The 24983-nt window shown below is 45.3% G+C and overlaps 3 protein-coding genes across 5 annotated transcripts in view; 2 read left to right on the top strand and 1 right to left on the bottom strand.

Moving 5' to 3' along the window:
- RGP1 (RGP1 homolog, RAB6A GEF complex partner 1) overlaps positions 1–14236 on the top strand; it is a 14940-nt gene extending 704 nt beyond the window's left edge. Inside the window, exons 3-10 of one of the 3 annotated variants that reach the window (XR_005240408.2) lie at positions 318–454; positions 733–816; positions 915–1064; positions 1341–1487; positions 1700–1827; positions 2024–2213; positions 2746–7251; positions 7778–14236. Coding sequence is in view for 2 of the 3 variants with exons in the window: in XM_007968780.3 (XP_007966971.1) it covers positions 318–454; positions 733–816; positions 915–1064; positions 1341–1487; positions 1700–1827; positions 2024–2213; positions 2746–2969 (1060 nt within the window). In the remaining variant the exon portion in view is untranslated. Of the gene's footprint in view, positions 1–317; positions 455–732; positions 817–853; positions 1065–1340; positions 1488–1699; positions 1828–2023; positions 2214–2745 lie in introns of all 3 variants that reach the window. The other 2 variants (XM_007968780.3, XM_037998269.2) reach the window with 2 other exon arrangements.
- Positions 3055–4219, bottom strand: MSMP (microseminoprotein, prostate associated). Its single transcript, XM_007968779.3, has 3 exons — positions 4090–4219; positions 3750–3858; positions 3055–3375 (listed from the first exon to the last, which is right to left on the bottom strand). Exons 1-3 carry the CDS (start codon positions 4217–4219, stop codon positions 3195–3197), a joined length of 420 nt encoding a protein of 139 aa, XP_007966970.1. The 3' UTR covers positions 3055–3194.
- The window catches only part of NPR2 (natriuretic peptide receptor 2), a 48710-nt gene continuing 30539 nt past the window's right edge, over positions 6813–24983 (top strand). The window contains exons 1-2 of the mRNA XM_037998268.2: positions 6813–6906; positions 22739–22952. Coding sequence (XP_037854196.1) covers positions 22950–22952 — 3 coding nt within the window. The 5' untranslated portion in view covers positions 6813–6906; positions 22739–22949. The remainder of the gene's footprint in view (positions 6907–22738; positions 22953–24983) is intronic.

A 24983-nucleotide genomic window follows, 5' to 3' on the forward strand; every position in this document is an offset into this window, starting at 1 on the left:
TATCTCTGGGGCTGAGGCAGAGCTCAGGTTGTCCTGTAGCGACACTACCTCCTCTTGCTCATTGTGCTCTCATTGTAGGAGAGGGCTCTTTAACAGAAGATGTGGATGACATAGCTGTGCGCTTTCCTTCCCCTCCCCCATTCCCGTTTTTACCCACAGTTTGCTACTATTTTATGGTTTCTCTTTGGAGTTCTGGATTTCCTGATCACTAGGACAGCCAACTAACCTTGTTGGTTAAGACAGTGCGATAGGGAGCTTGGAAAAGCATTTGTGAGGTCGGGAACTACCTCGGATACCTCCTTTTCCTCTTCCCACAGTGAGGCCCTGGCCTGGGCCAGTGCTCAAATCCACTGCCAGTTCCATGCCAGTGAGAGTCGAGTAGCACTGCCTCCCCCTGACTCTAGTCAGCCAGATGTCCAGCCGGACAGCCAGACCGTCTTTCTGCCACACCGAGGTTAGAGAGGGGCATTTGCCTGGGAGAGGTGGGGTGTGGGGGGTGTGTGTGGAGGCATTGTCACCCATGGGTGAAGTTGTTAATTGTTCTTGTTCTTATAGTCCCTGTTGTGCTGGGAATGTTGGGGAGCATGACTATTTCTTTGAGGGTAGAAGACTATTCTCATTTCACAGCAGGGAAAGAGGGCCTGGCAGCTTTTCACTGTCTCCACTTGCCATGCTAGTCTTGTTCAGTACTGGACAATGGGTCATTAAATTAGTAATTCTTACCTTTTTCAGGTGAGAGGGGTCAGTGTATCCTTTCTACTCCACCAAAAATTCTATTCTGTGACCTGAGGCTAGATCCTGGAGAGTCCAAATCATGTGAGTGATTGTCCCCATCCCTGAATTGCCTTCTAAGCCTCCTGGAGGGAGAACTCCTCTGGTGCCTCTGGCTGCCCTGACAACTACTTCCCAACCAGACTCCTACAGTGAAGTGCTGCCCATAGAGGGACCACCCTCCTTTCGGGGTCAGTCAGTGAAGTACGTCTACAAACTGACCATTGGCTGCCAGCGTGTCAACTCCCCCATCACGTTACTCAGAGTCCCTCTGAGGGTTCTTGTGCTGACTGGTAAGCAAGGGCTCCTGGAGGGAGGGGCTGGGGAAGGACCATGCCAAAGCAGAAATTGTCTTAGAGGGCTTGCAAGAGGGGCTGCAGGGAAAGTTCCTGGTCTCAGTGATGGTGCTCGGGAGTTGGGAAGGAAGGGAGGGTTCTGGAGATAGAGATGTACACCTCAGCCCTGGCGCCCCTTACCTTCAGCCGTCTCACATTGGAATCTAAAACCCTAACCTCTACTGTCATCTCTGTTCCCTCTCAGCGTTACCTCTCCACTCATTCTTTCTCTAGGCCTTCAGGATGTCCGGTTTCCCCAGGATGAGGCTGTAGCCCCATCCAGTCCATTCTTGGAGGAGGATGAAGGTGGGAAGAAGGATTCATGGCTAGCTGAGCTGGCTGGGGAGCGCCTAATGGCTGCCACATCCTGCCGCAGCCTCCGTGAGAATTCTTTCAGAATTGTCCTACCCCATCCTTCCCCTCATTGTATTCCCATCTCAGACAGTCTCCTAACCACCACACACTTCTGTGGATCCCCTGATACCTCACACTTCCAATTATAAAGAAAAGCACCACCTTTTGGCCTATGGTGCCCAGTCCTAGACGTTCCCCAGTGTGTAGACTCCAGGCTTATAGTGTCCTATTCTCCCCAGATCTATACAATATCAGTGATGGCCGAGGGAAAGTTGGGACGTTTGGCATCTTCAAATCTGTGTACAGGCTTGGCGAGGACGTGGTGGGGACCTTAAACTTAGGGGAAGGAACTGTAGCTTGTTTGCAGGTAAGAAGGGAGCAGAGCTTCTTATCCGCTGGGTGCTGGAGTTGAAGGGCTAGGGTGGAAGGCCTGTAGAAAGAGGGGTGGCATGTAGAAGGGGATAGTGGGGTCATCCAGGGTCCCTTTGTAAAACAGCTTGAGGTTGGGCTGTCCTCTCACCTACAGACAGCACTTCCTGTTAGCACACATCTCTTGCTCCCAGTTTTCAGTCAGCTTACAGACCGAGGAGCGTGTACAGCCTGAGTACCAGCGGCGACGTGGGGCAGGGGGTGTCCCCTCTGTGTCACATGTGACTCACGCCCGGCACCAGGAATCCTGCCTGCATACAACCAGAACCAGCTTCTCCCTCCCAATCCCTCTCAGCTCCACCCCAGGCTTCTGTACAGCCATTGGTGAGACCCTCACTGTTACTGGAGAAGGGAGAGGGGGACAGTAAAATGCTGTGCTAAGGGGGGGTGTAATGGATCCTGATTCCTTATACACACTCCCAGACATACCCACATCTAGCCTCTGACCTTGAACAGTTTCTCAGACCTTCAGCCTCTTCCCGTTTCTTAGATGCACTGACCCCTAAACTCCTAACAGCTTGATAGAACTCCTTCCCCATGCCTACCTACTGGGAGCTTGTGATACACTGATTTTTGATTACTTCACACTACCTGGACTTCACTGCCTCACTCTTGGGTTGTTAGGTATTCTATTCTGCTATGTTAGGTATTCTTTTCATTCTGCTATCTTCAGCTCACATCTATGGGACTACCGAATTGCTTCAGAAAAACCCTTAATCACAACTCCCTGCTCTGTGACTTTTCCCTCTCTTCCTGAATACAGATTGTTTTTTTCTCATTCACTAACTATATCCTGTCATTGACTTTTACTCCCGCTGGCTTCTAATGCTTGTACCTTAATCTTTTTCTTCCGTAGTGTCCTTGAAGTGGAGATTGCATTTTGAGTTTGTAACATCCCGAGAACCAGGATTGGTACTTCTACCCCCTGTGGAACAGCCTGAACCTACCACCTGGACAGGTCCTGAGCAAGTACCTGTAGACACCTTCAGCTGGGACCTCCCCATCAAGGTGCTGCCTACCAGCCCCACCCTGGCCTCATATGCTGCCCCAGGCCCTAGCACCAGCACCATAACCATCTGAAACTGGCCCACCCTGGCGCTAGTTCCTTGCGAATACTGAGAACTCAGCACCTGGACTCTAGTGGGACCCACTTTTTCCACCTGGGGTCCAATGTCGTGGACAGTGAGAGTCAGGCTTTCAGCTATAGCATTAATTTATTTATTCAGAATATATTGGCAGCTGCTAGTGGTTTCCCTGGAAGTGGCAGCAGCAGTGAGCAGTCAGCAGATGGGTGATCAGTTGAGTTTAGCTGGAGTGGGGAGCAGGAGCCCCAGGAACAGGGGTGTTGGCTGAGCCCCATTCTGGGTCAGGCCCTCCCCCTTTGCAGGGCAGCCGAGGGTCAGATTTTTGCACCAAGGAGAACTGGCAGGTTCCTGCCTCCTGACGTACCTCACACCCAGCCGGAAAGTCGATGGGATGCTGGGACCTGGGAAACCAAGGATGGGGGAAGGAATCAGCACAGTGAAAGGCTGCCTTTATCCCTGCCCACATGTTCCCTCTCTCACAGCTTTCCCCACTAGAGCCCCTTTCAGTGGCCCCTTGGTCCTCCTAAGCTCTCACCTACCATATGTGGGCCTTTTTGTTTTATAACAGGAGTATTTTCTCTCCAGGTACACCCCAACCTCCCCTGATTTATAGCCTGAGGCCTTATCTTTCACACTAGTGTTGGGCCCTTCATGTTCGGCCCATCTTGTACTGCTCTTCTGTTCATTCTTACATCACAGCAATCTAGTCCCTCCCTGGTCATCCCTCAGTCATTCACATCAGAGTCATTCTCTCTGGCTATCTTTGGTCACTCACGTGTCACAGCAGCCCACACCAACAGGATGCAGACAGGTGCAATGGAAACAGTCCTTGCGGAGCCAAGACTCACCCAGGGTGAAATATTTCCCCTCATAGTGACAGGGAGCTAGGGAAGAATGGAAAATGTTAGTGGGTGTAGGAGTGCTGATGAGAGGCAGAGTCTCTTCAGGTCTGGGGTGGAGACGGTAAGTACACACTATATCCATATTTAGTTTGTCTTTCCTCTTTCACAGCTGAAGGGAGCCTGGGTATTTTGACATGGGATCATCTCTAAGGCCCCGTCCTCCCTGTGCCCTCTCTGCTGCTCCTTCATTCCTAATGCCTCACCCCACTTTACCTTGAGCTTGGAAGTAGCACTTGCTGTAGACTCCTGGGTGCTGGAGGAGTAGAGACATCACCAAGCAGACGATCCCCCAGCCTCCTAGGATCCCCTTGGCCTGTCCAGCCCAGAGCATCCTCAGGGCCATTACTGCTGCACAGCCGTCTCGGACCCTTCTTGGCCTCTGCTCAGCTACTCTGGTCTTGACTCCTTGACTTTGCTTTGCGTTGCTCCTTGAGTCTTAGTTTCTTTCTTTCTCCCCTGGGCTCCTGTCTCACACTATCTCCCTGCCCTCTGCTCTCACAGGCTGGGGATGTTTATAAAGTGAGGACCCTGGCCCCCTGCTGAGTAGAGCTGGAAAAGCTGTAACTCTGTTTCCTGAGGTGAGGGCATGAAAACAAGAGGTCTAGCTTTAACAAGCTGTGAGAGCTGATTCATGCCCCGGCACAGCTAGAGGGAGGGAGGTGGCCATGGAGCAGGCACTGGACTGGGCACTTCCCCAGCAAGGAGGCAGGAGGGGTGAGGGCCCCCAGGTGGTCCCCAGATCTCTTCCCTGACCTGGAGAGAAGGAAGCATTCCACCTTCCCCCTTTCTCCCCCACTGCCACCACCAGGGGTGTGTATGCTGGGATCCCTGCCTGGACCGGAGGGAGGCATTTCCTGGGGATGGTTAATCCTGTGCCCCAGCCAAACCCAGGAGCTGCAATAGGGTGCGACGGCCAGAGGCTCCAGGAGAGTGAGCAGGCACCTGGAATGGAGACTGTGTTTCCCTCAGATCCTGGGGCAAGGTTTCCCTAATGTATCCAAGAAATAGGGCTGCCCCTCAGAGATGGTGGGGAGGGTCTCTTTTCCTCAGGCATTCCAGAGGTGAACTGTCCATTGCTTATCACCCTCAAACATACAGCAAATGTGGGATCACCCCACCTCTGGGGATGGTTCTTTCCCCCTTTCAAAAAGGAGCATCGCTATGTGCCCTGATAGGATGAATCACTCCAGGTTCACAGAGGTGTCCTCTCTTTCCTCCCATATGTAATGAGTGTGGTTTTTAGGAATTTATCATTTGGCATCCTCTGAGTTTCCCACAGGTTCTGGAGGAGCCCAGGATGCATGATTGAGCGCATAGGCTGCAGAGACAATCTTCTTGGATTCAGATCCTGACTCCACTTAGCTATGTAACCTGGTCAGATTACTTCACCTCTCTGAGCCTGTTTCCTCATCTATAAATTGGGGATAGTAATGCCAACTCATCGGGCTGTTATGAGGATTAAATGAGATAATGCATGCAGTGCTCTTATCACCATCTCTGGTACGTAAGCATCAGGAAATAGCAGTTGCTGTGATTGGGGTTAAAGCTCAGAGGCAAAATGGGTGACATCCTTTTCTTTGAATGACATTAAGCAGTTTGTGCATAGCTGAGGGCTTCTGTTGGGAATGGCTGTCTCCTGGCATAGACCTCTGCCCCTTTCACACTCATGCTCCATGTTAGCAGTCCCCAACCTTTTTGGTACCAGGGACCGGTTTTGTGGAAAACAATTTTTCCAGCAGTGGATAGAGGGGGATAGCAGCGAGGGGATGATTTTGGGGTGAAACTGTTCCACCTCAGATCATCAGGCATTAGATTCTCATAAGGAGCATGCAGCCTAGATCCCTTGCATGGGGAGTTGCACTTCTCTGAGAATCTAATGCCCCTGCTGATCTGCCAGGAGGAGGAACTCAGGCAGTAATGCTCACTCGTCCGCGGACCATGTCCTGCTTTGTGCTCCCGCTTCCTAACAGGCCACAGACTGGTACTGGTCTGTGACCTGGGGGATGGAGACCCCTGCTCCATGTCACCTTTCCCACCTCTTTCAAAAACAGGTACCTCCAGGAGCATTTTGGTTTTGGCCCTTGTATTGACTTCTGAATGTCTAGTTTGAAAAACTGTTCCCAATAAGCCTTCTTCCCCCAGATCTGCACCCTCACCTCTACCATGGGACAAGGTGTCCTTTTAAGTCTCCTGCTTTTTCTCACTGGGATTCGGATCCATTTCTTCCCATCTCCGCTCACGTGAACTCTCCAGTTCTCCTTTCTCACCACTCTCCTGCTAGCCATCTCTTTGGCACTAAAGGCCCTGGTCAAACTGGATTTCTTTCATTTTCCATACTTCAAAGACCCATGTTCCACGTATTCCCCATAAGGACAATTTCTTTGGCGTTTATTTGATTTTTCTAAGTTTTCAGTCCCGTTTACTCCAAGACTCACTCCCTGCCACCTAGTGCATCAGATACAACTTCGGCTGACTTTTCAAGGCGGGCCGCCCTACCTGTCATCTCTTCAGGGTTCAGAAATGACTGTGTCAGTGCACCTCATACTGCCTTCCTGTCCTCTTCCAAGGAGACAGCTAAGGTGGATGGAGATGCAGAATGGACCTCACGTTCGCCCTAGTCAGGACTGATGCCCTTTCCGTTTCAGAGGAGTGCCAAGAAAAAACTCACAGTTGAAGCAGGGTGCTGTGAGGTCGGCTGCAGTGTGGGAGGCACGGCCTGGGCCTGCTCTCTGGGCCGGAGCAGGTGGATTCGAAGGCCTGTCTAGCACGAGGGCCCAAAGGTCTTGTCAGTGGCCAGTAGCTCTGCCGCCTTTCCCAGAGAGGGGGTCCAGTGGACACCTTGGAAGGAGGCTGGACTCTGGGCCATCTTCTGCAAGCTAGAGCCAGCCCAATAGGGGGCGGACGTGAGTGGGTAGCTGGGGCGCATGAAGGTGGGGGTGATGCTGAAGGGGAAGGGAGCCCCAGTGGGGATTGGTGCGTGTGCGGAAACGGGGACAGAAGTGAGGGTTCATCGCCTGTAACGAAGATGAGGTAGGCATACAGGGGCTTCTGGAAAGCTAAAGGCTGGGCTGAGCCAGGAGCCCTCTCCCAGAAGTTGGGGGGGGGGGGGGGGGGGGCGGCGCAGAGGTGTGGGTCGAGCCCGCATGCGTGCCTGATGGGGAGGGGGTGAGTCGTTGAGGACCAGGCCCGCTGGGTCCCCGGGGCTCGGTGGCTGGCGCCCAGGGCCCGGAGGGGGCGGCTGGCGCGCACCGCAAGCATGGGGACAAGGAAAACATCCGCCGGAGGCCCGGCCGGGCGGCGCTCCAGCCTCGGGGCAGGTGCGCGGCGAGGAAGTGAGAGTATTCCGGCCCCACCCCCAACCCCGGAGGCCCTCCGGTGAGTCACCGCCGACCCCCGCCGCCGGAGGGAGAGGGGAGCTGCGGGCCAGAGCCCCGGAGGATCTGGAGGAGCCAGGAGGGTTCCTGGGAGCAGAGGGTCACTTAGTGGGCTTCTGTCCTGATGTCGCTACGGGCGCGAAACGGACACTGAACACAGTCTGACTGAATGGAGGCAGGTGGGGAGGGATCCCCTGGGAGAACTTGGCGGACCGAGAGCAGACCCCAGGGCAAGGAGGAACCCCCGAGGAGGAAAGGGGAAACCGGCAGATGGCGAGGCCCAGAAAGGGCAGGGGAGCCGGGTTGATTGGGGTGACAGAGGAAGGAAACACGCCAAGTTAGGCCTGGGAGAACTGAGGGACCTGAGGAGGGAGGAGGGAGACCAACATCAGGTGGGAAGGTGGAAATGGCTAAACCCCAGGCATCAGGTCTGTCCAGAGTCTGGCGTAGACAGTGAAGGGTAGGTTTTAGGGAGTAGGGGGAGTTATGATTATTTGGGTACATTTTGGGATTATTTGGTCTCACAGGTAGAAGGGAGCCTGCTGGTCTCGTGTAACGGATGGTTTAAAAGCAAGGTTGTCTGCGTCTTGGATTACTGTCTGCCATTCAGCCTTTGCCGAAAAAATTGGCACTGATCTGCACATTTTTATAGTCATTTAAAGTTGTATGACTCTATTTGTCAAACGATTTAGGTAATTTTGGATTTTTTAAAAATAAAAAATTTAAAAATAAAAATAGAAGAGTTGCGCAATCTAATTCAATATTTGACTTAAAACCCAAAGTGAGGCTCTCAGATTAATAATATGGTGTTGAGCATTTTTCTTGTTTGACTTTTCTGCCATTTTCCCCTCACTGACTTGATTGAATTCTTTGTGACTGATGCGTCAGTTTTTCTGGATCAGTAGTGCTGCACTTCCACTTTACCTCTCCCTCATTTTACTGTCTTTATTTTTAACCTTTTTTCTGTGTAGCCCTCTAACAGGTCCTATACATTTTGAACCAAGTAAAACATTTCTTGGAATGGGAGCCTTGGACTACGGTATACAAAGACAACTCACAGTTTTAGCATATATGTTAGGCTACTATCTTCTGTGGATGTGTATGTAACTATACAGTTTCTGTATTTATCCTGTGGCTGACAGAAAAAGTTAAAGCTGTTTAATTCACCATGGTATTTCTACAACACAGCAATTTATTAGCCTGACTTCTCTTCTAAAATCAACACTAAAATGGTATTTTGTATTTGTTTCAGAGACACTAATTCTGTCATGATCCTTATGATCTGTGTTGGGCCAAAGGCGATTACTTTATAAATTATAAAGATCCTTAAACTCTGCATTGCCTTTGGTCCTAAACAAGCAAATCTGGGTCAATTAATAATAACAAAAAAAAAAAAAAGAAAAAAAAAAAGAAAAATGTCTTGCTTTGGGCCCTGTTGCTTTCTCCCATGCTGTTTTAGCCCCAGCCCTACCCTATTCCCAGTGGCCTTTGCCTTCATTCCTTCTTTGCTCTGCTGGGCATCTTGAGAGGAAAACTTCACACTAACTTCCTCTACTATAAATTCTCTCCCTTCTCTCAACTCTACACTTCTCTTTGCCAACATACACCATTACTGCTTCACTGATTTTTTTTTTAAAGCCCCACAGTCCTTTCTGGCTCTTTTCCACCTTTAACACTCTTATGTTGAAATCCTCCCTTTTCCTCCTTTCTCTTTAGTAAGACCTCAGATTTTTTAAAAAGCTAGGCTTGATTGTTTATTCTGCATGGTCCACTTCTGCCTTCCTTCCTCTTCTATTACCCTTTTCTTATTCTAGACTGTTTTTAAACTCAGTTATGCTTGCTTTCACCAAAGCCTTAAACTTTCCTGTGATTAGAAAAAGATGCTTATGTTTCCATTATTTTTCCTACAATAAAACACATTCTCAAATTCATATCCACTTCAAACTCTCCCAACGTTTTGCATCCAGAAGCATAAAGTGGCCATAATTGTGAAGTCTACTGAGTGACCATTTAAGCTTGGTGTTATGCCAGACACTGTATAGTTAATTTCATAATCCTGGTGCCAGTTTTCTAAATTATTACAGACAGTAGATGATGGGCCGGGCACAGTGGCTCACACCTGTAATCCCAACACTTGGGGAGGCCAAGGCAGGCAGATTGCTTGAGACCAGGAGTTCAAGACCAGCCAGGCCAACATGGTGAAACCCTGTCTCTAAAAATACAAAAATTAACTGGGCGTGGTGGCGCATGCCTGTAATCCCAGCTATTCCGGAGGCTGGGATGGGAGAATCACTGAAACCTAGGAGGCTGAGGCTCCAGTGAGCCAAGATTGCACCACTGCACTGCACTTCAGCCTGGGTGACAGAGTGAGACCCTGTCTCTAGAAAAAAAAAAAAAAAAAAATTATTTGATATGCAATTGCTTCTCAACTTTCCCTTCCCTCTCATGATCTCTGCTCAGTAAAACCAAGGTGCAGTTTCTGGATCCACCTATCTTGGGGGTGGTTAGGAGTAGAGGGTTGTAAATACCTAGAATTTTTTTCCTTTCTGATATAATTCTTGACCTCCTTCTAGAAGTCCTGTTGTCTTTGCCGTAGAATTTTTATTTAAGCATTCTTTTGCAGAAGAATCTCTAATGTCCTTTTTTCATCCAGATTTACACTTGACAAATCCTAAAGCTACTTCTACACAGTTCCTTTATCCATTTTTCCTTTTTTGTGCCTATGTTATTTTTTCATGGGTTTATCATCTCTTTACAAATGGGCTGCATTCACTGAGGGGCAGCATTGATTTCCCGCTGCTGTCACCCAGTGCCTCAGCCTCTCTTGATTCCTTTTTGGTTCACCCTTGTTTCCCATACTTACTTTCCTTTATTGTCTGTTCTAATCTTCTCCATATCTATCTGTTTAATGAAATTCACTATTTTGAAAAAGATTTCTGGGGTCTCAAAAGTTTTTCAGGGGATCTCACATAAGTCTCTGCATTGTGACCTAAACTGTATAGCATTGATTTCCAATAGATTGAGGCTAATGGGCGAGGGGAGGGGGTGGTTGTTGGGAGAGCGGAATATCCTCATGCACAGAGTTTCTCAGCTGTGACACTGTTAACATTTTGGAGGATAATCCTTTGTTGTGGGGTGCTGTCCTGTGCGCATTGTAGGATGCTCAGCAGCTACTCAGTAGATGCCAGTGATACTGTCTCAGTTGTGACAACCAAAATGTCTCCAAATCCTGCCAAATGTTCCTGGAAGACAAAATATGCCCTCTACCCCAGTGTTGAGAATTACTGTGCTAGAATATCAGCTTTTTGAAATTGATTAAATGGTTATACTTTCTCTTCCTAACTGCTGATTTGTAGCTGGAGTTTTAAAAGTGTGGTCTTTGACTTACTTGGTAGGTGGTAGCTTCTTAAAATTGCAGGTTCCTGAGCGTATCCTAGACCTACTGAATCAGAAATGCTGAAGGTAGAACCCAGATCTGATTTTTACAAGACACTACCTTCCCACCCCCAACCAGGTAATTCTTCTGCCTTAGGCTTGACCCTCCTGTGGCATAACTGCTGCATTATCTACATTTTTTTTCCCTGCAAGTCTTCCTGGTGTTCCAGCTTTGCTTCCGCTTTTGGCCCCATGATGCCAACACAAATAAGGAGGCCTCAGGTTACCAAGACAACTGGAGCACAGGAAACCGTAAAGGCTCAGTGCTCCCACAGGCATCACGGACTGTGGCTATGCTGGCTTGCTTTCTCCTTAGGGACTCAGTCATACTTCCTTTTCCCCATCCCCCAAACTACCCAGACTGGCAGATACTGAGGCCCAAGCCACAGATCCTGATTTCACAGACCTGGTAGTAGATTTATGGGGTGGGTGGGATAGGGAATGGTGAATGAAGCTTTCTTTCTAGCATTGATATTTCATGTCATTTTGGTGATAACTGAATTTGTAATCATGAGAACTACATTTCCCTGGGAGTTGGTTGTTAGATGCAAGCTTTGAAATCAGGATGCTTCTCTTTATTTATGTTATTTATGCCTACTTCACTGGACCTTGAGTCTTAGATGTTTTTGCATCCCTGCTAAATTTCTTTACAATTTGCTTTGGGCCAAAAGGTTTGGCAATCTACTTCTAATATACTGGAAGCAGCTAATGTTTAGCAAGAAAAGATTATTTTTAGGGCCAGGTGCAGTGGTTCATGCCTGTAATCCCAGCACTTTGGGAACATGAGGCAGGTGGATTGCTTGAGTCCAGGAGTTCAAGACCTGCCTGGGTAACATGACAAAACCCTGTCTCTACAAAAAAGAATACAGAAATTAGCCAGGTGTGGTGGTGCACTCCTGTAGTCTCAGCTACTCGGGAGCCTCAGGTGAGAGAATCACTTGAGCCTGGGAGGTCGATGCTGCAGTGAGCCATGATTGTGCCACTACACTTCAGCCTGGGTGACAGAGCAAGACCCTGTCTAAAAAACAACAACAACAACAACAACAACAACAACAATGAATTTGGGTTCTGTTTACACTTATCAAAGCTAGTCTTTTTTTTTTTTTTTTTTTTTTTTTTGAGACGGAGTCTTGCTTTGTTGCCCAGGCTGGAGTGCAGTGGACGGATCTCAGCTCACTGCAAGCTCCGCCTCCTGGGTTTACGCCATTCTCCTGCCTCAGCCTCCCGAGTAGCTGGGACTACAGGCACCCGCCACCTCGCCTGGCTAGTTTTTTGTATTTTTTAGTAGAGACGGGGTTTCACCTTGTTAGCCAGGATGGTCTCGATCTCCTGACCTCGTGATCCGCCCGTCTCGGCCTCCCAAAGTGCTGGAATTAACAGGCTTGAGCCACCGCGCCCGGCCAGCTAGTCATTTTTTAAAGGAGGATCATCTGGCTTGATTAATTAAGTCTCTTTAAAGCCGTGGATAAATGAAAACCTACTTGTGCTTAGATGCTTAAAAATACTGACTCGGGCTGGGCGTGGTGGCTCACACCTGTAATTCTAGCACTTTGGGAAGCCAAGGCAGGCAGATCACTTGGGGTCAAGAGTTTGAGACCAGCCTGGTCAACATGGTGAAACCCCCCGTCTCTACCAAAAATACAAAAAAGTAACCAGGTATGGTGGCACATGCCTGTAATCCCAGCTGAGGCAGGAGAATCACTTGAACCTGAGATGGAGGTTGCAGTGAGCTAAGATCAGTGTGAGATTCTGTTAAAAAAAAAAAATTCGACTTGACCCAAAACAGGAGCAGGCTGCCTCCCTGGGACATTCATGCCATGCCAGAGCAAGGGAGAATACAGGGAAATAAGGCAGATGTGATAGCTCTCCTCAAACAATTGAAGGACTGTCATGATGAAGGAGCGATTAGATTTACTTGGTTTAGTTCCAGAAGATAAAGAACTTTTATTTAGTGATGGGGGACAAGCTTTGGCTTGATAAGGAGAACTTCTGATTCATTTGCGGACCCCGAAGTGGAATGAGCTGAATTGTTAGGCAGTAAATTGTGTCCATATTGTTTATATACGGGTTAGATGACTGTTTGCACAAGGGTTAGATGAGGTTTTAGACATTAAATTGGGTTCAACCTGCAAGAAGAAGCAGGCATATTTAGGAAAAGTCAATTCGCCCTTTCTGTCATGTGATTCTGTGGCACTATTAAATTCATTGTTACTTTTCTAGGCACCTCTGTCAATTTTACCCCCTTAAGTAAGTGATAATAGAGCTGATAGTAAAGTCTTTAGAGATTTCTCAAACTTTGTTCCTCAGCCCTCTGGAGATTTCTGAAGGATGCCTCAGAAGTGGCTGACAAGGTTGAAATGAAGGCTAGCTGAGGCTCTGAGCCCTTTACCTATGCTTCAACCAGAACAATCTTGCTTTTATTTGTTTTACAAATTAAATTTACTGGCTTCCTTGAAGATTTTCTTTTTAACTGAAAAAAAAAAAAAAAAATAGTTCTGCTGTTAAAGAAAAAAAAAAGTTAAAGGCTCTGATATTTCAAGATGTTCCTTTTATTGACAGGGAAACTGAGATGTGGAAGAAGTGTCTTGCCAAAGGTCACACAGCTAGTAAATTTCAGAGCTGGGACTCAAATCTAGCTCTTCTAGTTCAAATCTTTTGTTTCCTCCACTCTACAAGTCTGCCTTGTTAGAATTCAGTAAAAGCTTCTCTCCCTTCTACTGGCCACCACTGTAATCCAGAATCTCATTTCTTCTAATCTACTATTCTGTATTAGCCACTTAACTAGTCTCCTTGCTGTCTAATTCTATTCTATATTATATATACTGTTGCCATTTTATTCTTCTTGGAACATTGTTTTAATCCTGAGATTTCCCTGTTTAAGAACCTTCTCCCTATCTCTTATAAGAACTTTTCAGGCTAGCCTTGTGTTAGCATTCTTTAGGATCCTCATTGTTCAGCTGAATGTGAGCCTAAATCCATCCTATTATGAGTAATTAATGGGCTATATAATAGTGAGATTAACTGAGTTCCTCCCTATTCCTAGACTTCACCTTTGGCAGGATTTTCATGTGTACGGTTTTAATCAGGCATGACAAGAAGATACAAAAGAAATAGAAAATCACAGCCTATAAAAAGCAAGTTACATAATAATACCAATAATATAATCCTATTTATATCTCACATGCATGCATTTTTTAAAACAAGAATGAATATATAGAAATTGCCTGGAAGAAAACACATTAGGCTGAGCGTGGTGGCTCATGCCTGTAATCCCAGCACGTTGGGAGGCCAAGGCAAACAGATCATCTGAGGTCAGGAGTTTGAGACCAGCTTGGCCAACATGGCGAAACCCTGTCTCTACTAAAAATACAAAAATTAGCCGAGTGTGTTGGTGTATGCCTGTTATCCTAGCTGCTTGGGAGGCTGAGGCAGGAGAATCGCTTGAACCTGGGAGATGGAGATTGCAGTGAGTCAAGATCTTGCCACTGCACTCTAGTTTGGGCAACAGAGCAAGACTCCATCTCAAAAAAAAAAAAAAAAAAAAGAGAAAACACATCAGATTGATGACAGACATTAACTCTGATAAGAGAGATTGAGAAAGGAGAGGAGGTGAGGAAGAGAGACTTCCTTTTTTTACTCAGGAGGCTGAAGTGGGAGGACGGCTTGAGGCTAGGAGCTTGAGGCTATAGCGAGCCATGATCATGCCACCACACTCAGCCTGGGAAACAGTGAGACTCTGTCTCAAAAATAAAATAAAATAAAATAAAATAAAAAGAAGAAGAAAGAAGAAAAAAGAAGAAGAAGAGAAGTGTTTAGTTTTCCCTCAGTGGAAAAAGGTTAATTTTAATTCTTATTGCTTTGTCTGATTTTTTAAAATTTGACTTAAGCTAATGATGAGAAGTGTGCATATTCACACTCTTTAACTTCTGTGAATTGAATAAGAAATTAACCTCCATTTCCACTGACAGAGAACTCGTTCTTCTGGTATGTTTCAGAAGGCTAATGGAGCAAGGATAACCTTATATTACCAATGGGCTGCTTAATCTCTATAATGATTTGTTGGCCAGCTACTATTGATAACAAAAAATACTTTTAAATAACCGTTTCAAAATACTTTTTTCAACTTTATTGAAATATAATTTATATACAAGAAGATGTACCCATTTAAAATGTACAATTCAGTGAGTTTTAATAGATGTATATACCTGTGTAATCATCTTCCCAATCAAGATATAGAACATCTCTGTCACCACCCCACCACTGCCCCCAAATTTCCTTATTACCCTTTGCATTTACTCCCCACTCATTGCAATCCACACTGATCTGGTTTCTATCACTGTAGATTTGTAGAGTTTCATGTAAATGGAGTCACAGAGTATGTATTTTGCATTCTGCATTTGGCTTCTTTAACTCAGCACACTGTATTTGATATTTATTCATGTTTTTATGTATATTAATAGTTTGGCCAGGCACGATGGCTCACTCCTGTAATCCCAGCACTTTGGGATGCCGAGGTGGGCGGATCATGGAAGGTCAGGAGTTTGAGACCAGCCTGGCCAACATGGTGAAAATCTGTCTTGACTAAAAATACAAAAACTAGCTGGGCGTGATGGTGTACGCCTGTAGTCCCAGCTACTCAGGAGGCTGAGGGAGGAGGATCTCTTGAACTCAGGAGACAGGTTGCAGTGAGCCAAGATGGCGCCACTGCACTCCAGCCTGGCAACACAGCAAGACTCTGTCTCAAAAAAAAAAAAAAAAAAAAAATTGTCCATTTTTACTGCTGAGCAATAATTCATTGTATGGACATACAGCAGTTCATTCATCTGATTATGGATATTTGGGCTGTTTTCCACTTTTTTGGAAGCTGCTATGAACACTCACATTGAAGTCTTTGTGGACATATGTTTGCATTTTTTAAGATCAATGCCTAGAAGTGAAATCTTAGGTCCTGTTGTAAGTGAATGTTTTACTTGATAAATAAAAACTGCCAGTTTGGTGCAGTGGCTCATGCCTGTAATCCCAGCACTTTGGGAGGCCAAGGCAGGCAGTTTGCTTGAGTCCAGGAGTTTGAGACCAGCTTGGACAACATGGCGAAACCCCATCTCTACAAAAAATACAAAAATTAGCTGGGTGTGGTGGCCCAGGCCTGTAGTCCCAGCTACTCGGGAAGCTGAAGTGGGAGGATCATCTGTGTCTGCAAGGCGGAGGTTGCAGTGAGTCATGATCTTGCTGCTGTACTCCAGCCTGGGTAACAGAGCATGACCCTGTCTCAAAAAAAAAAAAAAAAAAGTTACTAATTTATTAATAAAATAAGATACATTTTTTAAAAAGAGAAGTGCCATACTGTTTTCCAAAGCGTCTGTACAGTTTTCCACTTACTAACATTATATGGGAGTTCTGGTTGCTTTGCATCCCTGTCAGCACTTAGTATTGTCAGTTTCTTTTTTATTTTTTTTGAGACAGAGTCTCGTTCTGTCGCCCAGGCTGGAGTGCAGTGTCATGATCTGGGCTCACTGCAAACTCCACCTCTGGGGCTCAGGCCATTCTCCTGCCTCAGCCTCCTGAGTAGCTGGGACTATGGGCGCCCACCACCACACCTGGCTAATTTTTTGTATTTTTCGTAGAGACGGGGTTTCACTGTGTTAGCCAGGATGGTCTTGATCTCCTGACCTCGTGATCCGCCTGCCTCGGCCTCCCAAAGTGCTGGGATTACAGGCGTGAGCCACTACACCCGGCCTTAGTATCGTCAGTTTCTCAAAAAAAAAAAAAAATCACTCTAGATGTGTAGTGCTGCCTCATTGTGGTTTTAATTTGCATTTTCCTAATGTTTAATGACTTGGAGCATCTTTTTATGTGCTTTTTTGTCATCAGTATCTCATATTTGGTGAAATCTATTCAAATTATTTGCCCATTTAAAAAACTGGAATGTTTGGCTTCTTGTTACTGAGTTTTAAGAGTTCTTTATATATTCTGGATACAAGTCCTTTGTGAGTATATGAATTAAAGATATTTTCCCCCACTTGTGGCTTGCCTTTTTGTTTTCTTTATAGTGTCTTTTGAGGAGCGGAAGTTTTAAATTTTGGTGAAGTCTAATTTTTTGCTTTTTTCTTGTATGGCTAGTGTTTTTTGTATCCTGCATAAGAAATCTTCCCTTATACCAGGTCACAGAGATTTTTTTTTTCCTACATTTTCTCCTATATCTAAAAGTTTTATGATTTCAGCTTTTACATTTAGGTCTTTTATGTCTATGATCCATTTTGATTGCATGCTTAATTTTGTTCTTACTGCACAAAAGACACAGTAGGAAAGGAAGAATCTAGAATAAAGATGACTGCCTCTTTCAAATGACAGACAGGTTGTAGAATAGAAATATTAAACTTTTGTTCTGTGTATTATCTTCATCTAATATGTATTAAGTAGTAACTGTTCAGTAGTAAAATATATATAGATTACCTACTATGAGTCAGGCACTGGAGTTACAGTAATGAAAACACTAGACAATGTCCTTGCTCCCTTGGAGTTTTTATTGGAGTGGGCAAAATTGTGTTTTTATTATAACGAGCATCCATTGTATATATGTTAAAGTCAAGAAAAATGTTGTTGCCTCTCTGTGGTTTCTCAAATCCTCAATTGAAGGAAGCATTGTTGGTAATCTTTTTTTTTTTTTTTTCTTTTTTTTTTTTTGAGACAGAGTCTTGCTTTGTCGCCCAGGCTGGAGTTCAGTGGCCAGATCTCGGCTCACTGCAAGCTCCTCCTCCCGGGTTCACGCCATTCTCCTGCCTCAGCCTCCCGAGTAGCTGGGACTACAGGCGCCTGCCACCTCGCCCGGCTAGTTTTTTGTATTTTTTAGTAGAGACGGGGTTCCACCGTGTTAGCCAGGATGGTCTCGATCTCCTGACCTTGTGATCCGCCCGTCTCGGCCTCCCAAAGTGCTGGGATTACAGGCTTGAGCCACCACGCCCGGCCGATGGTAATCTTCTTAATATTATTGTGTGATAGAGCATGAACCTCTTTCCACAAAGAGTCACTGATCTGCAGAGAAAAGGGAATCTTGGGCTGCATACAACCAACTGTAATACAATGTGTCATGTGGTAGAGCAGTACTGGATGCAGAATCATATCAAATGATCTCATGTTCCTGTTACTATTGAGGTGTAATGACCAGACTTAATGCTCTTTTCTTTGGTTTAAGTGAATTGGTTTTATTTTTGTTTTTTTTTGTTTTTTTTCCAAAAGAGTTCATTAATAGTACCTTTGGAGAACTCTTAGATCTCTTTTCTGATAGCCAGAGGACCAGACACCTTCTATAATTAGCCATTCATGTATTCCTTAAAACGAGTCATACTTTGTGTTAATGATACCACCATTCTTCAAGCCATTTCAAGTATCAAAAATAAGTTCTATTTACTATTAACATTTATAAGCTAATACCAGTATTAAATAGCCAAATAATAAATGGTGTTAAGTCAGAGCAGGATGAGCTGTATGACCTAGTCTTGGATGATGATTAGGATTTTAGTAGATAAAGAGGGCAGATTAATTTATATTGATGGATTTGAGGAAACAGATGATATCAGCAAATACACTATTCATGGCTTGACTCCTTTATCATCTTTCCATAACAGACATCATTAAATTCATCATGGCATTCTTTCTTGCTGAGCCTGGACATAGCCTGGTAAGACTAGAACTAGATGATAGGAAAAGAAACGTAGACATTAAGTGGACATTTGTTGTTGTTGTTGTTGTTTTACACTCCGTCGCCCAGGCTGGAGTGCAGTGGCACGATCTCAGCTCACTGCCATCTCCGCCTACCAGGTTCAAGCAATTCTTGTGCCTCAGCCTGAGTAGCTGGGATTATAGGCATCCACCATTACACCCGGCTAAGTTTTTGTATTTTTAGTAGAGACAGGGTTTCGCTATATTGGCCAGACTGGTCTCCAACTCCTGACCTCAGGTGATCTGCCCGCTTCAGCCTCCCAAATTGCTGGGATTACATGCATGAGCCACTGTGCCTGGCCAGAATTTTTTTTTTTTCTTTTTTCAGACAAAGTCTGGCTCTGTCGCCCAAGTTGGAGTGCAATGGCTCACTGCATCCTCCCACCTCACCCTCCCAAGTAGCTGGGACCACAAGCATGTGCCACCACTCCTGGCTAATTTTTGTCTTTTTTGTAGAGATGAGGTTTCACCATGATGCCCAGGCTGATCTTGAACTCCTGAGCTCAAGCGATCCACCCACCTTGGCCTCCGAGAGTGCTGGGATTAGACATGAGCCACTGTGCCTGACCGTGGAGAGGTTATTTTGAAAGAGACATCAGTGAGACTTTATGGAGATGTCTGACCCTGGAGGTCAAGATGTGGGGCATTCCGTATGTGCAACAGGGAAGCCCTTGGCACAGAGACTATGAAGGGTTTCTGTTGCATACGTCTGAGGGGTGCAATAGGATCACAACCGCACTCAGAAAAAATAGTGCTGGGGAAGACAGTGCAATTTATTCTGCCAGAGGGTACCACTCAGGCTGTCTCCAGGCTGAGAGAGACCCTAGAGTTATACTAGCACAGAGTTGGACCATGGTTGCCTGCAGAGTAAGCAGCAAACAGGGGCAAAGGAACATTGGCCTGGAGATCTTAAGAAGCTGGAGGAGCACTTCCTCAAGGGTTGCAACTTTTTCCTGCTGCTATGAAGTCCCCTTCCCCTCATATATCCAGATCCATCTCAGGTAGATAAGCAGGAGAGGGGTTGCTATCTGAGAGACTGAGCAATTTTTATTCAAGAGAGTCTGAGCAGTACCTAAAAAGACATTAATTGATCAGATAGGACTATGTTAAACTGGTTTGGGGCTTATGAGGGACAATGTAGGCAATTGTGAAGAGGCACAAGACCTTCATGTGAGTAGAGGGTGCCCTCAGCTCACCCACCACTTTCGATAAAGTGAGACAGGACTGAATGTGGAATGAGGCATGCCTGTTTACAGTGTCCAATGGGGACTGATTGGGTCCATTTGAGGTAAGTTAGGTAGCAAGCGGCCTAGCTGAGCAGGGAGCTAGGTGCACTCAGCTGCAGGGGCACTGCGTGCCCATGTGTACCTGCCTCAGCACCACTAGTGTCACAGCCCTGGCTGCACCCATTGCCAAGGAAGAAAGAACCATGTGGTTGAAATACATCTACTGTACCTGGCCCTGTCAGACTTGGGAGGACGGGTTCTTGTTTTGTTGTCCTTGATGCTGTTTCCATCAGCATCCACCTGTTATCTCTCCTCACCCTGAGGAGCTCAACCCATCCTGATTTTGTCATTCGTTTTTTTTTTTTCTCGTTCACTCATTCTGTTATTGAGTCTGTTATGCCATACACTGTGCTGGGGACTGAGGACACAGTATTTTGTAGAGGTAAGGGAATAAACACACACGAATACAATGAAGTTTGAACAATATTAAGCTTCAGAAATGTTACTGAGAAAATACAGAGTCTTATTGGAGTACACATTTTTGGGGGAACATAATTTGTAAAGGAAGTAGGGAGGTTTGTGCTGTGACCTGAGAATGATTTTGAGGTAATCAGATGAAAAGTGCAAAGAAAGTTTCAGGCAGAGGGAACAACATGTGCAAAGATGAGAGAGATTAAAGAAACGAAAGTTCAGTGTGTCTAGAGTATAGAGGGTGAGGAAGAGGGATGTGACGTGAGACGAGGCTGAAGAGAGGCAGGGACCTGACCATGGGGCACCTTGAAATTCAGGATCAGTTGTTTATATTTCATCCTGAGCACAATGGGAAGCTGTTCAAGGGTTTTATGCAGAGGAGTGACTGCCAGCATTGCATTTTAAAAAAAAGAATTAAAAAAATTTTAATATAGTTCAAATCTGCATGTCTGGTTCATTTCAGCTCCTTCACTGCCAAGCCGGGGGGCAGGGACTGCTTCAGTTTCTCTTTCTAAGAGTCTTACCAGCACTGCATTTTGAATGTTTATAGTGTGGATTGGAGTGGATCAACACTAGATGCTGGGAGACAAGTTAAGGTATTGTTATATTAGTCCAGATGAAGGATGATGGTGGTTTGAACTGCATAGGGTAGAGGTAGTGGAGAAGATAGATTTGGGGCATATTTTGGAGGTATGTCCAGCAAGGCTTAGATGTGGAGAGTAGTGAGGGGGATGGAGAATTCAAGGATAATTGAGGTTTTTGGCTGAGCACCTATGTGGATGATAGTGTCCTTTGCTAAGTAGGAAAACATTGGGTGGGAACATATTTTGGAGGGAAATCATGTGTCTTGTTTGGATGTTGAGTTCGAAGTTCTTGCAAGACCATCAAGTGAAGATATCCTGTGGACAATTAGATATATGATTTGAAAGCTGATAGAAATGGACTAGCGATTCATTCTTGGCATACAGAAATTGGTTATTGGAGCAACAGGCATAGGTATTACCGTATATATATAGAGAGAGTTGAGTGGAAAAAAAATCTAGAATAGATCCCTGAGGATCATCAATCAACCCAGGGGCAGGTAGAGAAGGAAGAATCGGTAAGAGACTGAGAAACAGTTGCCAGGTGGTTAGAAAAAACCTGGACAGTGTGGTGTCATGGAGGGTGTACCACTACAGTCAGCTGTAGGGGAGTGTCAGAGTGTTTGGCTGCACTCCTGGAGTTGCTCAGGTTACTTATAATAATTGAATGAGTGGGTAGGCTACAGAGGATCAGAGGAACACACCTGGAGCTCCCAGCCTCCCCTAAGCCTCTCCCTATTAAACACAGCAACCTTCTGCCTGTCAAATCAGAAGAAAACCTGAACTCCAGGAAGTAGCAGGGGTTTAGAGGAAAGAGCAGGTGCTCACACAGGTGTATTATACCTTCAAGGTAAACCTTTAACCTGGTGAGGTTTGGTAGGATCAGAGTGAATTTCAGTCTCTGGATCTGAAGCATCCCATTCATTTTGTTGCCCTCTTATCACTTCCTAGAAGCTGACCTTACTTTTTTCTGTGTCTGTGCCTCTATCTTTGCCCCTCTGATTCTCTAGCCCAGTTGATTCTCCTTGGTTCTTGATCTTGGTTTAGTTTGGCTAGCACCCCTTTTCTGAGGAGTAACTTCCATAACAAATATTTACAGTAACCCCTCTGCTTGGCTGGCAAGTCCCGGAATCTGTGTCCTTACGCACTGCCCTAAAAAGCAGTCATCCCAGAACACAGCCCAGCTTTATTGGCCTAGATATGATTAGATGCTTCCTTTACCCCTTCTGGAGGTGTTAGTGGTTCTGAGCCTTGGAAGTTCTGTTCTCCTTAACCATCTCCTTCTCTCCTGTATTGCTTGTCTGAAACATATTTATTAGCTAGATGTTAAGGTTAGTAGTTCTACCCTTCAGTTAAGATTGATGAAAAATTAGCCCAAAATTGCTGTCTTCTAATTCCAAAAATCTATAATCTCTATGTTCTATGAATTGGGTCTGAGGCTAGCTCTTAGCTTATTTCAGGACCTAAATTTAACATACCCTGGGTTTAAGTGGTAGCTTGTAATTTATATGTAGGAGAAGCTTAAGGGGAGAAATCTGATTGGAAGAGAAGGGAGGCAGTTAGGTTTGCCTTAAAGCTGAGTACACGAGAGTAATCTGATCAGCTGGCTGGGACTGACTGCTAGAAAAATTAAAAAACAAAGATGTGATTGATAAAAATGGGTACTTTGTTCATGTAAGTGAGTTTTAAAAATGTAGACTCTAAGACCTTTTTTCTCTACCTTCCATTGACCAATTATTGCATTTACATAGTTTCTTCCTTCCTTCCCCAAACAAGGTATAACACCATTAACCTGAGAATTTTAAACCCATACTTTGCTTACTTTTTTTCTATTTATGTATTATTTTTATTTTATTTGCTTTTGGGGGAGGGGAGGCAGGAGTTGCCATTTGTACCAACAACTCTTCCTCAAATCTTCCAAGCAGTCTTTTCCTTGGGGAGTTGTACTACAAAATTCTATTAATTACGGTTGTGCAATTTTGAGATACCTTACATATGTAGTGACAATGACACATATGCCCACACCCAGTGAAACAAGGTCATTTTCTACTGTCAGTTATATGCATCAAGGTGACGGGTGATGGCATGGTTATGGATTAACTCACCAAGGAAATGAGTGTGGAAAGAAGAATGCAGAAATCTGAGGACTAGAGCCTGGAGATTGGGAGCTTCGAGCTCAGAGGAAGAAGAGGATCTTCATCATGGGGAGACATCAGCTGGATATTGAGATGGAAGGATGACTATGAGTATGAGCTATTATAGAAACCATGGTAAGAGTTTTAAATAGATGACAATAACATCAAATGTGACTGATGTGTAACTGGAGGCACTTACTGTCATATGCAAACTAACAACTCCACTGTATTCTTCTTCAGCTAGATCATTTGTAAAAATTTTATACTAGACTACTCAATTCTACTCAACAAATATTTTTTGAGCTGCATACTAACTGTGGTGGGGTTGTATAAAAGAGCTATAAAGTTGTGTTTTAAAGTGATATTTCTTTATAAACAAATATGCTGCAAATTTATATGTAAAACTCTCAGACTTTACTGGTGTATTCGGTAAGTGGAGACTACAGACCTATTTCAGTGACATTTACAAAAACTCCTTTAGTATTCTTTCATCCTTGTGGTACCTTAAAAAACCCACATGTAGCTTCTTATTACAAAAGTAATACATAATTATTGAAAAATACAGCCAGGCATGGTGGCTAACACCTGTAATCCCAGCACTTTGGGAGGCTGAGGCAGGAGGATCACTGGAGCCCAGGAGTTCAAGACCAACCTGGGCAACATAGTGAGACCTTGTCTCTACAAAAAATAAAAAACAAATAGCCAGGTGTGATGGTGAATGCCCATAGTCCCAGCTACTCGGGAGGCTGAGACAGGAGGATTGCCTGAGCCCAGGAGGTTGAGCCTGCAGTGAGCCGAGATCGCACTACTGCCCCTCAGCCTGGGTGACAGAGCGAGACCCTGTCTTAAGTAAAAAGAAAGAAAATAAAATAAAATAAATATATATATATATATATATATATATATATTCTAGCACATACTGTTCCTAAAGAGACAGTCACTCTGAACATTTTGATTTATACTGTTCCAGGTTTCCTTTTTCTTTTTTTTGAGATGGAGGCTTGTTCTGTCACCCAGGCTGGAATGCAGTGGTGCTATCTTGGCTCACTATAACCTCTGCATCCTGGATTCAAGCGATTCTCCTGCCGCAGCCTCCCAAGTAGCTGGGAGGACCAGGCCTGGTTAATTTTTGTGTGTTTAGTAGAGATGAGATTTCACCATGTTGGCTAGGCTGGTCTTGAACTCCTGACCTCAGGTGATCCATCCACCTTGGCCCCCCAAAATGCTGGGATTACAGGAGTGAGCCACCAAGCCCAACCCCAGGTTTCTTTTTAAAATTTATTTATTTATTTAATTTTTAAAATAAATAAAAGAGACGGGGTCTTGCTATTTGCCCAGGCTGGTCTTGAACTCCTGGGCTCAAGCAATCCTCCTGCCTTGGACTCCCAATGTTGGGGTTGCAGGTGTGAGCCACCACGCCTGGCCCATATTATTATTTCTGAAGATCTTTTTTTAATGTGAAAAAATAGTCCATTGTTATTTCAGTTTTAAAGCCACTTTAAAAACGTGTATTGGTGCAAAAACTTTATTCTTTGATGGTAAATTTCATTAAAACAGTAAAAAATTATTATAATTTGGTTGAATGAAGTGAATGGTTAATCTGGGTTATTCTGGTTTTGGTTGAATGGACATGGGACTCTGAAGGGGTCATACCCCAGTTCTAACACTGCTGGGTCCTCAGGAGACTCAGCTTCAGCACCTTACTCCCCCTTGGCAGCAAACGCCTCCCTCCCTGAGAGACTGATTGTGCTCAGTTCTGGTCAGGGCAGGCTGCACAGGCCTTTTGCTGGATGACCCGGTAGGCAGACTAAGTGTGTGCCTTTAGGGGCTCAGCAAAGCAGTGGTACTAAATAGATTTGGAGGAAAGGATGTTGATGTGTTTTTAAAAACGTGGATGTAGTTGGCCGGGCGCAGTGGCTCACACCTGTAATCCCAGCACTTTGGGAGGCCAAGGCGGGCGGATCACGAGGTCAGGAGATCAAGACCATCCTGGCTAACACGGTGAGACTCCCTCTCTCGGGAGGCTGAGGCAGGAGAATGGCGTGAACCCGGGAGGCGGAGCTTGCAGTGAGCCGAGATCGGGCCACTGCACTCCAGCCTGAGCGACAGAGTGAGACTCCTTCTCAAAAAACAAACAAACAAAAAAACCACCAAAAAACACAAAAC

The sequence above is a fragment of the Chlorocebus sabaeus genome, chromosome 12, assembly GCF_047675955.1.
Source record: "Chlorocebus sabaeus isolate Y175 chromosome 12, mChlSab1.0.hap1, whole genome shotgun sequence".
NCBI lineage: Eukaryota > Metazoa > Chordata > Mammalia > Primates > Cercopithecidae > Chlorocebus > Chlorocebus sabaeus.

What these genes read in the sequence shown, in the direction of transcription:
- MSMP (XM_007968779.3), bottom strand. Translation starts at nt 4,219, where the DNA reads ATGGCCCTGAGGATGCTCTGGGCTGGACAGGCCAAGGGGATCCTAGGA. An exon ending in GTGCTACTTCCAAGCTCAAG is followed by an intron (nt 3,859 to 4,089) that starts GTAAAGTGGGGT and finishes ATTCTTCCCTAG; the next exon opens with CTCCCTGTCACTATGAGGGG. An exon ending in GGTGTGGGCTGCTGTGACAC is followed by an intron (nt 3,376 to 3,749) that starts GTGAGTGACCAA and finishes TTGGTTTCCCAG; the next exon opens with GTCCCAGCATCCCATCGACT.